This window comes from Acyrthosiphon pisum, chromosome A2, assembly GCF_005508785.2.
Source record: "Acyrthosiphon pisum isolate AL4f chromosome A2, pea_aphid_22Mar2018_4r6ur, whole genome shotgun sequence".
Classification (NCBI taxonomy): domain Eukaryota; kingdom Metazoa; phylum Arthropoda; class Insecta; order Hemiptera; family Aphididae; genus Acyrthosiphon; species Acyrthosiphon pisum.
In genome coordinates this window covers 98,950,238-98,963,905 of record NC_042495.1, presented here as the reverse complement: position 1 = coordinate 98,963,905, position 13,668 = coordinate 98,950,238, and the positions used below count along the sequence as shown (strand labels likewise).

Genomic DNA, 13,668 nt, shown 5'->3' with positions numbered 1-13,668 from the left:
CCAACTCAATACGTATCAATCATCACTTAAAGAGAAAATTCAATTTCTCCACGTCTCAATATCTTTCATACGGTATTTGCACTTGGGGCACTAGATTTCATATTCTTCCGCAAGTCTATAAACCATAGAAAAACCATATAGATAACTTGATAGTTTCCCAGGATATCATCAGCTGGTTCAAAGTAAAATAATCACCCTGTACAGCAGGACATATTAAATAGGTGCCTGGTACATGACAATTAAGTAAATCGTATAACATATAAATTATAATATTTATATATACATACATGCACATGTCACACATTCACGTGCGTGTGTATAATATTAATTTTTATCGACCTCTCACGGGTGTCACGTGAAACGGGAAACGCCCGCTCGCTCAAAGGATCCGAAAATACGGTGAATAGATAATGTAATGTCGTAATAATAATATAGTGGCTCGCCGCCATTCAGTCTGGCCGGGCATGATTGTTATCGGCCGGTAGAAATAAAATGTTTTTTGGAGAAATCACCTCGTTTCGGCAGGACCGATGACGACCGTGATGCGGTTTTTGCGAAACGGAAATCAATACACTGTCGTTACACACGCGATACATAATATAATGGTAACTCATTATTTCAAAAGCTTTTCCCACCCCAAAATAATATGTTGGTCCACTCTCCGTTCATCTCGAAAATTATGACGATAAAAAATAATAATATAGTACAAATAAGTGTATAATATGTTCGGAAGACGTGTACCCCGAAAGGCTTATAACGTTGTATTCCATCAGCCTGAAATGTCTAAGATATCGGTTCCAGGATTGTTTCCCGATCAAAATTATTATTCAAATATTTAACAGTTCGTTAAAGTTTTAAATTTTTATAACCAAACGTAAAAACAATATTAGTGTTAAGTTTTCTAAAAATAATATTATGAACGTTAGTACGTTGTTAAATAACTAAAAATAAATAGAGTACGTAATAAGTAATATTTATTCACAAGTATACGTACATATAGGTCATAATATATTAATATAGGTAACATTATGTATATATTAAATTCAGTCATAATATTTTGTAAATGTATTGAAACTCGTGAGATAAAAAAAAAAAAATCAGTTTGTACTAAAAATATTTTAAATGACATTGGAATTGAAATTGAATAATTATTATATATATTTTTTTAAATCAATAATATAATATTATGAACTGAAAGCTATGGTCATTGAAGGAACTTACAAATAACCAATCATCGACTATCCTTATTTTAGTTAAATTATCACTTCAAACTATACACGCTTAGTGTAAGGAGTCGAAGATGAAACTAAACATTATCGACCAACTATATTTGGTGCACTAACTCTTCCAAAAAAAGATCATATAAATTATATACATGTAAGTCAATAATTATAACATGTCATTTGCGTTTGTATATAGTAATCTGTGACATATATTATAATTTACTATACAAGTGTACAGTATAATAAATATAATTTAGGGTCTGCATTATACTCAAAGTCTATGATGTTAGGTTAGGTAAAGGTAAGGTATAAATGTATAATGATATATAGTCAGAATATTTGAATAAATATCATGGTTTTAAAATATATAATACTCGCGATTAAAACTAATAAGTCGTAAACCAGTTATAATATGTTGTATGCGTATCTGTGTTATAAAAGAGTATGTTTTATTCGGCTATAAAGAATGAAAATAAATAAATATATTATTTCAAGAGAAAAAAATGAATTTATTTACGAAATGCGTTCAGTCGAAACTACGTTATTGTTTCCCTCGATGGGTCGTTGAAAATAATCATGCGAAATATTATAGATGTTGTAAAGGTTGTCAAGATTATTAAGTTATTCAGTATAGGTATCCACTATACAGTACTGCAGTATTGTTATCATTTTGAGACCATTAACCAACATTAATTTGGTTTAGATATTTTTTAGTTATAAATCATACGTATGCATAGTTGATAGTACTACACATAAACCAAACTTACCATCGCTGTACTACCAGTAGACAGTATAGAACCATATTTATTATTCAGTATTCTCTTATAAATATTATATCTAAGGGATTAAAATGTATATTTTACTAGTTCATTCCGGGTCAGTGTTATTTATGCTATATTTTATTTATAATAAAGAGCATTTACAATATTAATATAATATCAAAATGACAAATTTCAACTTGTTTTATGTCTGGAATTGTACATTTATTATTTGCATTTTTATACGCCTTGTAGATAATTTATTCTCAAGCTTTATTAGTTATGAATAAAAGGATAAACGTAAACGATCTACTTATAACATAATATTGATACTATAATATATACGATATATTTTAAATATTTATATCGTTATATAAAATTGATATATTACTAATAATTATTGTAATTGAGTAGCTACTAGATACTGTCAATACAAACAAAAATTATGAGAATTGTTGTAAAACTATAATTTGAGGAACGTTATTTTTAGATTCTGAGCGAAGGGTTCTATTGATTTTACAGTGATGTATATTTTATTTGTGTGTCTAAAGCCACTTTTTCTAGTCAAAAAAATGCTCTGATCATTAGCTTCGATGGAGGTTTTTTGTAGAAAATTCGATACAACTATACATCAGAGTGGTTACCTACATTCTACATTCCCCTTTTTTATTACTACATACCTACTCGGAAAGGATTTTAAATCAAATTAATTTAATTGTTATGAGTAGTAAGTAAAAATTAATTTTAGATTTAAATTTAGAAGTATCAATATCTATTTGAATAAATTATTCAATCAATAATAATTTGTTCATGTTTTACTGACTTATGCGTTGGTATTGTGAACTCAAACATTCGTAAAACACAATATCATTATCTGTATCATAATATAATAGATGATTATGAATTAGACGATGATGTGTTAAAGCCACAAATAATGTGTTTGAGGTTTTTATATAAAATAGGTACCTATAGAATGATTTTTAGAGTATTACATAGAAATCAACACCATCTATAGGGGTCTAGGTGAGGAGAGGGACACTTTTCCACCAAAAATGAAGTATAGTGTTCTTCCTCTGCTCATTTTTCTCAAAAAAATTACAATATATATCTATTTTCCTCAACATATTTTTTTTCGTATAAAATATAGGTAGATTAAGTGCTTGATTTGTATTAATTCATACTTATATCAGTATACATTATATGTATTATGTATTATATAACAATTTCACATTAATTATATATGTTTAAAAAATACTACTACTTAACTATTTGTACACCTATACTCGTATATTATTTTAATTTAAATTTACTATAGTTCAAAATCAAACTTAATTCTAAACACATTTATATTTTACTATAATATATTATATTTAAATCACAATGATTTTTAATTTTAATTTATTTATATGTTTGTAGGTACATGAAAATTTTCCTGACCAGAATATGAAAATGATGGGTGCATTCAAATCAATAAGAGGATCTGAGGATGAAAGTTCTTACTTCGATAATGGAGGAAAATGTATGACGTACATTATAGAGGAATACGACAGGTATCTCATTTTTGGAATAAAATCGCCTAGGCGAGAACCCGCGAAATAATTTCTACGAAATATGAATATCTACAAAGAGACTTGCCAGCAGGTTAGCGCCATATAAACGATGCTGTTATTCTAACAACACTACGGTCGTAATAGTGCGAATATAATGACGCGGTACGGCGTGTAAGTGTATAACGATATAACAATAATAATAATAATATATTCGGACAGGGCGAAACGGCCTATTATAAAAAGAGAGAGAAACGGTCGGACTATTATATTATAGATTCGTGCGACAGTTAAATAATAGCGAAATTGCCCGGGCAGATTTTTCTTGACGGGACGACACCATCGATGATATAAATAAAATATCAAAAACAACGCACGTGGTACTAAAAACCAGTCAAGTGAATATAATATCGCACGTACGCATTAAACGTATACGGGAACCCTTTTCATAGTGTCACGCTCATCGTTCGCTCGCGTACATTGGATAGTATTTTTTTATTTTATTTTTTATTTTTTGTCTTTTTTACACGCATATTATACGACACGAGTGTACATATTTTTTATATACATTTTTTTTTTTGTAATTAAAACGAGAAATGTCCAAGTCTGTGTGTGTGTGTGTGTGTGTGTATGCATACGTAGGATATGTGTTTGAAATGTAATTTGTATCTAACCTTTTGTTCGAATTATGTCAGCGGCGCTTCGACCTGCGGTCATCCCCCACGCACAAATCGAATTTCGACATCTGCCCCCGCCAATAATGATAATAATAACAATAATAGAGAGCTGTTTTCGATTTACTGCGCGCTGCATGGTCATACATTTTTGAAATTGTCTGGCTATGCTGTGCTCGCACATAGATTTTTTACATTTAACAGTATAATAGGTAGGTATAATAATAGGCGCCACAATGAATAATTTTTCATCAGGGATTGTCAATTATTTTCACTGGCACGATAGTATTATAATAATATAAAACCCGGTATCCGTGTGTGCGCGTGTCAAATGACATTATTGTTTAACAGCTGCAGCTCTATTGTATTATAATATAGAGTATATCGATGCAAACGAGATTAGCATAAGCCATACATATATAATATATTCTATCGCAATTTATTTATTTTGAACGAGAACACTGCAATTTCTTAATTAGTTTAAATGGTCGGAATGTAATTAATTTTACGCGTTCAATCGTTATTTACACCCGTATAACATATATATAGGCACCTACCCTATATATTATACTTGCCGATATGTATTTAATATCATATTATTATGATGCATTATAAAGGTGTTGCAATTAACATTATGACGACGGCGACAACGGATATGAAACAATTTACACGAGCCAAACTTGAATCGTTATTATATAGTGTCAACAAAATTTATTATTGTATCGGAATGGCTCGACATAGCTATATATAATCTATTTTACCGCATTATAGTTTTAAATTTTAATACAAACCGTTTGTTAATTTTAAATATTATCTGCAACGTATACAATGCATTGCAATCCAGTACAAATAAGACTGCCAAAATATTATTGTTCGATAAAACTTTTAATAATAGTTTCACTTATGGCGTTTATTATTGTTATTACTATTTAATAATAATTCGAGTGTGCTAAGAAGCTTCGCTACCGTAGCTGACTAAGCTGTGTGTATGTATTTAAAGTTTTTTTTTTGAATTTTTTTTTATAACATTTTATCACTGACAGCGTTGTACGCGTTTTTCCGAGTCATCGTCCGCGGCAACGGTTTGAAACCTCACAATTTCGGTAATTATATTATTTTAATCCCTCGGAGGCACGAACAATAAAATAACACTGGGAAGTTTTTAAAAGTTAAATTTTGCGACATCTTGCACAGTGTAATAACAATGTGCCAATGCAGCGTAAGAAAAACTTTGATTTTCAATCAAAATATAATTGCCTGTATACAATATAAAACGATATTTGCATAGGAATAATACACGTTGTGGCAGTGTTGCGTATACTATAATGTTGCCTCTGAATATTTTCTTAAAAATTATACACATAAAATATAATATATTATTTTTAACAATACCGTAAAATTCGTTTAATAATATACATACATCGCATCAGCGAAACATTTTAAAATAATGATAATAATAACACAACACGGTAAATGGATTGCGGAGTAACACGCAATCTATATTATCACTGGCTCGTACATTGTTCGTACACACAATTTGTCCATATATTATAATATAATATTATTGTTATAATAATATTATATGCAAACACACACCCATCAATCCATGTGAATGTACATAATATATATTTGTGTTCTGCACTTGTGTGTCGTAGGTTTGTATATTAAAATAGAACGCGTACGATATTATAAAATAAACGGAAGGCGAGTGGGCGTCGACCGTTTTCACGCACATATTTTATAATTAAAACGATATTTTTTTTAGGAAAAAAAAATAATTGAAAGTATTCAGCTAAGCTTCATCATTCGAACGTATATATTTTATTCACATAATATAATATATATTGTGTGAACAATAACGATGATGTCGACATCGAGAAACAAATAGGATCAGAATTTCAGCATGACATAGTATACGTCATGTATGGGGACTATAAGAGCGTCACGTCAAGTGAAATTTTGCGATGTTGACAACTTTAAAAAGTGCGTGTATTTATATATAGATAGAATTGACATCAGGATCAGGATCGAGAGTGGGAAGAGGAGGAGCAACAAAAGCCAGGCTGTTATATATTAAACTTTTTCCACCGACCATAATCATATATAGTGCCTATATATACTATATAGTATATATATTTATATTGTATATCGTATGTGTTATATTGTATATACCTACACTAAGGGGTCCTTATTTTTGAACTATTTTTTGTCGAATTACAATGTAATTATTACATTAAAAACTAAAGCATTTACAAAAACATTTACAAGACCTTATAATGTGCGTAGAGCTTAAGTATATATTATCCATACAAAATACCTTAAGATAATTTTTGACGAATTCATAATTCTTCAATAAAGTCAATGAAATGCTTAATAACTATTAATACATTTGGATAAATTGAACTTTACATGGTTATTTGACGATAAATCTATTATCGATGAAAATACATTATTTATTCATTATTATGTATACCAATATAATATAACTAAATTTAACAATTTATATTTCAATAGTTACTAATTTTTAAAATTTTACTTTATTGCAATTTAAATTTTTATGGTATTAAATTTGAACATTCTGAAATTATATTTATTATATCACATAATATACTATATGCGTCATACCGTATTCCCCCTATCTAGCATCTCAATGTGTACACTGTACTTACATTCTTACAACGCGACGAGATACTTGAAATAAAATAATAAAATAAAATAAAATACCGAAATTCGTTCAAAAAACTCGCGGGCATCGTCGTTGACCGAACATTTTTATATTATATTATTTAGAAATTGTAATAATAATAAAAATAATAATAATATAAAATATATTATAATATAATTATATCATTTTATGGTGTTATAATAATTGACCGAGATAGACTATCATAAGTATACATATTTTGCCAATACGTGCAGAAAAACAATAACGTATCATAGCCCACTCTGTATAATTGTATACTGTGGCCTTGAACACTCCCCGTCCGATGACAGTCCCATCACAGCGTTGTGGCTTTTTCCCGGATTTTTCCACCCTTCATCGACGTATGATGATTATACCTATATGTACCGCATGTCTGGTATACGGATTTTATTATTGCATTGTGTTTTTTTCCCCACAGTATTTGTTCTACCTGCCTTTCCCGAGGTATTCGGAACGAATACAAACATATGCGTAAACAACAAAATCGGATGAAAACAAACGGAAATCTGTCCGTATGTAAATAATTTTATTATATTTAAACATATATGTATATTGTACACTCTGCTATGAGACATGCGTCTACGCTGTATTATATTATATTTGTCTGACACATATTCGAAACATATTCCACCCATCGTTGTCGTGATTCGCCCGTCCCGTAGTAGTACCTTATATATTCGAAACATCGGTTACGAGAGTTAGATTAAATAAATCTCAAATCCGGTATGCGGGTTATTGTGGATTTTTCCAAACGGGGCCGATGATATTTTTTTTATGTCAGACACTCATTTTCACTGGTCAATCTTTTGTTTTCATAAATACGATTTCGAAGGTTTTCCGTGTCTCTTAAATGCCTTTAACCAAAATTAAGCGGGACATTCCCCGTGACTCTCTATTCAACCCCGGCACCCCGCAATACCTTTATTATATTATATTTAACGTTATTAAAAATTCCACATCAACATCATATGACATGCACTTGTGTGTATGCATTTTTACCGGGAAATGGAATTTATTGCGTTTTTTCCGCACGCACGACATTTGATGATGATTATTGTTTTTTTTTTCTTATAACTCGTAACGGTTATTATGAATAAATTATCGTTTAATATTACTTGTAACGCCTCAGCCTCGTCCCGTCTCTCGTCCTCGGTGTTCATCGTGACAAACCTGAGCACCAATAGGTCGAGCGACGCTGCCACGACGGCCAGCCCGAACAGAATGAATATCAACGTGAAAGCCACGTACTCGAGTTTGTCGTTCAGCGTGTTATTCTTCTGTAAGGCCACCATGTCGCCGAACCTGTGAAAAGTCCGAAATTAAAAATTATAATAAATATAGAATATTATACGCATATAATGCAGTAATTGCGATAAATAGAAAATTGGTAGTATAGGCGTATAGTAGGCACTACAGTAGCAGAAATAGGTGAGACGCATGCCAAGCAGCTAGTGAATCGTCATCGATTCTACTTTTTGTCTTGAGAACATTTTCAATAAAAATATTGTCATTAGTTTCGAATAAGTATTCATAAGGTGAAAGATGGGTCGGCTTTGATCGTGTGATAAAGAGTTTCTAAAAAAAATATGATTACCTATCTATAAAATAAAAGGTATACAACGCCAAAAATAATTAATAATTTAAATATAATATTACATGAGTGTATAACAAAATATTTTAAATTTGAATGGGAATTAGTTTTATTTTCTGACACGAAAAATATAGTTTGAACTTTAAAGTAAAACCATATTATAGAGACTTCTTTTTACACAGTATAAATAATATATTAGCTACAGGTACTTACATGTAGACAAATACATTCAACAAGCTCTATAGTAAAACAGATTTCGTTGAAAAGGAAATATGAAAAAAATAATATATTGTTATAATATTTATATACCCGTTTTTTTTTTATTTTATACTTCATAAAAATGTTAATTGATTTGAAGAAATATTTTTCGAATAATAATAAGAATCAATAATAACCATTTATATCAAAGTATACGTTTATTATGACCTTTTGTAAATAACAATATCATGATGCCTATATATTTTATACTATGCATATTGTTCATTGAACAAAATAAACTATAAAATGAGCATATTTTTTTTATGTACAAAAGTCTACTGTTTATTTTATTTATTTTGTGACAAACATTGAAGAACGCTCTCTTTTTTGACAGAATAAACTTTATCCCTTTTCCACCACACTAGATAATAATATTAGATTCTCTTTTCCACCAAAGGAACACAATTCTTTTTCCACCGCAGGAAATATGAATAAATACATATTTTTATCTCTGAAATAGTTTTAAAATAATACAAATAACGTGATGCAATGATGAAAAATAGAACTATATAAATCAAGTACGATATACAGTAAAATAGTTACAATGTTTACTTATTATTTTATTATAAAAATGCAAAATACATAAATTATTAAACATAGGTAGATAATAAGAAATAGTTTTTTTATTGATGATTTATTATACATAACTTTACCTCAAATAATATTTTTGTAATATTCATATTTTGAGAACCCAACGAGGATATAGATCTGAGTAGAGCAAGAAAAGTATTGTAAAACGTATACTTTTAAATTTGTTTTGCTGTGAAAACTTTTTAAACTAAAAGTAGTGTCCAAAAAGTTCTTAAAGTATCACCTCTGTAGTTTGGAAATCGAGTCTAGATGGTACTTTGAAAAGGTAAATTCAAATTTAATCAATAGGTTATTTTCGTGTAAAGAAAAACTACCGATCCCGTCGAAAAATGCTGGAATAATTCAAGCAAGTATGGTTTTTAAGAAATGACAGCAGTAAGCGGTTTAAAGCTGATTTTCGAATTCGATGATTTATTACATTGTTTTCAATTTAATATCGCAAACCACTACAATCGAGTAACAGTCGATGAGTTTAAAAAACTTTTAATGAAAATTCGATAATTTATCACTGAATATTAAATATCGAAAAAATGATAAGTTGAAACTCTCATAATATATTATTTGTGGGGAATTTTATATCAACATATCTAATGTGAGCTATGAAAGGAAAACTAATTTCTAACTTATGAATAGTTTTTACAATTTTTGAAATGTTGATAAAAATTTGAACATAAAATGCACATAAAATATAATCGTGCCTATGTATTTTTAATATTTCAGAACTTCCATTAATGAAACTTATAAAGAACCTTCTATCATCGAGAATAATTTTATAAAAATTTACAAAGTAAGAAAAATTTCTCAAGGCTATAACTAGCTCAAAATGAATTGAAAAATGATTTTTAACATTTTCAAAACTATTCATGGAAAATGCTAATATAAAAATGTCAAGGGTTATTAGTTTTTGAATCACACCGAAAAAATAAAATTGATTTTTTCATCAATGTTTTGTTTAAAAATTACCACTTTTTTTTGTTTTGCTTGGCGCTTTCTAATACTACTTAGAATTTTCGATTTTGACTTCTCAAAAGTACCAACTAGATTCACTTTTCTTTCAGAAAAAATGATGATGTTGAAAATCATAGCATTTATTTTACTACCTACCTTAAATGTTACTGAGAGACAAAAAAAACAAACACACATCATTGTATATACAATTGTAAATACAATTCGTTCATTCGCTCCTCTCCGAATCTAAAAACTGCAACTCAATAAATTATTATTTATCATAACACTAATTGAAAAATAAAAAGTTTTTTTTATCTATAGACATTGTAACAATATTCACGTATATTTGATATATATTTATTTTGTACGAAAATCTGTACCTCGTTATTATTAGCATACATATATTTATCATACAATAAACACAAATTATTTTACCAAACAGTTATCGTTAATTAATCATATTATCATAATCTGTAACACAAATTAAATTATATACAGTCATTTAAATACATGTATGAGGATTATAATAATATTATTTTATAGTTTAATTGTATACTAATTTCCATATATTATACTATTTTTTATCTTACAAAGTTAAGTTAAACCATTTTGAGATATTGTTATTCAACGGGAACAAAAATAAGATAAATAAAGGCATTTTCAATAGGAAAGATCAGAATTAAGTCAAATATTGATCAATTAAAACTTTATAAACATTTACTAAAAATTATCGTTATGAACTTGGTATTTTAACTATAAATTATTTAAAAAAAACAAGAGCATTCAGTATCAAATTTATTTGTACAACAAGAAAGCGGCGTACATCAAATCAATACTATGACCACTCCTTGCAATTAATTGTTACCTATATAATCAACATATATCAGTGGTTTTTTAAAAACTTTTTTGAAAACTACTGCAAAATTACCACTTAAATGTAGGAATCTTCTGTGCCAAAATCCAATCTATAGAGGGGAGAATTCTACCCTTTATAGTTTATACAGTATAGCGTCTGAAGTGGCTATAATATATTGTTTTAAAATTAAAATTTTAGACCACTGTTTCTGCCCAAAAAAGTAATAATGAAAAGTAATAACTAAAAAAAAACAACAATACATGTTATAATTGTAAAACCAATAACTTTCGTTAATTTATGATAAACTATCTAGTAACCCAATTATTACAGTTTTCGGTTAAGCTTCAAGTATCGTTTGTAACTCATTAAAAATATTAATATTATGTATTACAAATATTCATGCGAAAAAAAATCAAGAAATCCACAAATCGGTACTCCCTATATATTTTTGTAAATTATTTGGGCTCACTGCCCGTAATAAATAAATAAATAAAAATAATACCCAATTTCGTTGTTCAAGCCGTTCAAACGTCTATTAGTGCGATGGATGTTGTAGTAATTTAATACAATTATTATTATCAAAATATTCATAACAATCATAATGGTCATATAATCATTATAAATTGTCAAACTTAATAATATATATATTATTAAGTTTGACAATACGCCACAAACTTACAACGAGCAAGTGCTGATAATATTTAATCCACACTTATTTTTTGTTTTAAATTTCAATTATGTGAAATGGGATAATATAGTTGGCCGGTGTAGAGTGTAAAGTGGAAAATAGGTGGTCGTAGGTTATTCTGACCGTATCGGCAGATTGTTACGAAGGTCAGGTCGAATTATTAAGCTCAAGTCATTACGTTATTATAGGTGAAAATAATAAAAATTACTATAATAAAAAAAGCAATCAAACAATTTTCAATTTGTCAGCAGTATGTTATATTTATTTGTATCGTGTATTAATGTAATATATATAGTACACGTTGATTTAGTACAGAAATTGGTTTTGCGAACGAAGCGTATTTTAACTTTAGGATAATATACTGCAGTAGCAAAGCGGTTACAGTGGCTTAGATATCACGGTCGGACAATAAACGATAACAATAATAATAAAATCATGCACTATAATAATAATAATAACGGTGGAATGATGATAATATTTATTTGTTCGTAACTGGTCATAAACAATCGGACCACTGTGAGGGGAGATGTGCTATATCTACAGATAACGCGAAAACGTCGTCGGGGGACTATTATCCGAAGTAGGTAGATAGGTAGGTACGCATAATATATTATTATAATACCGAGTGATCTTCATCATCACCATCATAATTATTAATTGAACTATACATATAGTAAATTGTAAATTTTATATGTTGCTGTCATTGTTATTATTATTATTGTCATCGTCGATCAAACTGTACATCTCCGTCGTGTATACCGAATAAATATCTATAGGTATGTATCAAGTTACCCGATGGTGGTGAGCGTGACGAAACAATAGTAGACCGAGTCAAAGTACGTCCAGCCCTCGTACGAGGAGAACGCCGTCGCGCCGCCCGCGATCGTCAAGCTCGACAAAAAGGACACGACGAATATGAGATTGATCTCGGTGGCTTCGGTGCGCTTGCAGCCGAGCGCCCGCTTCGCCTGTCTGATCACCACTGACGAGAATTTGTTCAGCTGCTCGCCGATGCTCTGGAACATGACTAGGCCCAGCGGTATGCCCACCATCGCGTAGAACATGGTGAACAACTTTCCGGATTTCGTGTTCGGCGTCGAGTGCCCGTAACCTGCAAAAGAGGACGGGCGATTAACATTATGCTGCAGAGTGTACACACCTGGAAGATATTATAAATATTATTTAATCGCGATTTCGGTGATTGTCAAGTCCTCCAGATATGCAATCCCCTACGTCATCGACAGATATAACAATTCCGCAAAAATCCCGGGTTATGAACACTACAAAAGACGAGGGTGGGAGAAACTTTTTTTGTATACGAGGACTATGATTTTGGATTTCGCGTAGAACATGGTGAATAACTTTCCGGATTTCGTGTTCGGTGTCGAGTGGCCGTCACCTGCAGGAGCAAGTGCAAAAGAGGACGAGCGATTAATATTATACTGCAGCGAGTGTACAGACCTGGAAGATCTTATAAATATTATTTAAACCTGATTTCGGTAAATGTCAAGTCCTCCAGATATGAAGTCCACTACATCATCGATAGATATAACAATTCCGCAAAACTCTCGGGTATGAACACTAGGTATACAAAAGGCGAGGGTGGGAGAAACTTTTTTATACAAGGACTGCATGATTTTGGATTTCCTACGATATTTCAGTAAGGTGTATAAATTAGGGGAGAAGGCACTCTGGTATATTAAACATATTTACGTCGGAAAAAAAATGATCTGAGACGAGAGTGTTTTAGTGTTTCCTAACCTTTCCGAGGAAGGCATTCATGCTGTGACATCGTGTATTTTCTTATATATACGACTTGCGGTTTCAAAA

At 30.0% G+C, this 13,668-nt stretch overlaps 1 protein-coding gene across 2 annotated transcripts in view; it reads right to left on the bottom strand.

The window, feature by feature from the left end:
* LOC100160352 (two pore potassium channel protein sup-9) overlaps window positions 1–13,668 on the bottom strand; it is a 67,021-nt gene that overhangs the window by 16,239 nt on the left and 37,114 nt on the right. For both annotated transcript variants that reach the window (XM_008182892.3, XM_001945371.5), the window contains exons 4-5: window positions 12,631–12,949; window positions 8,022–8,208 (exon numbers count right to left, since the gene is read on the bottom strand). In XM_008182892.3, coding sequence (XP_008181114.1) covers window positions 8,022–8,208; window positions 12,631–12,949 — 506 coding nt within the window. The remainder of the gene's footprint in view (window positions 1–8,021; window positions 8,209–12,630; window positions 12,950–13,668) is intronic.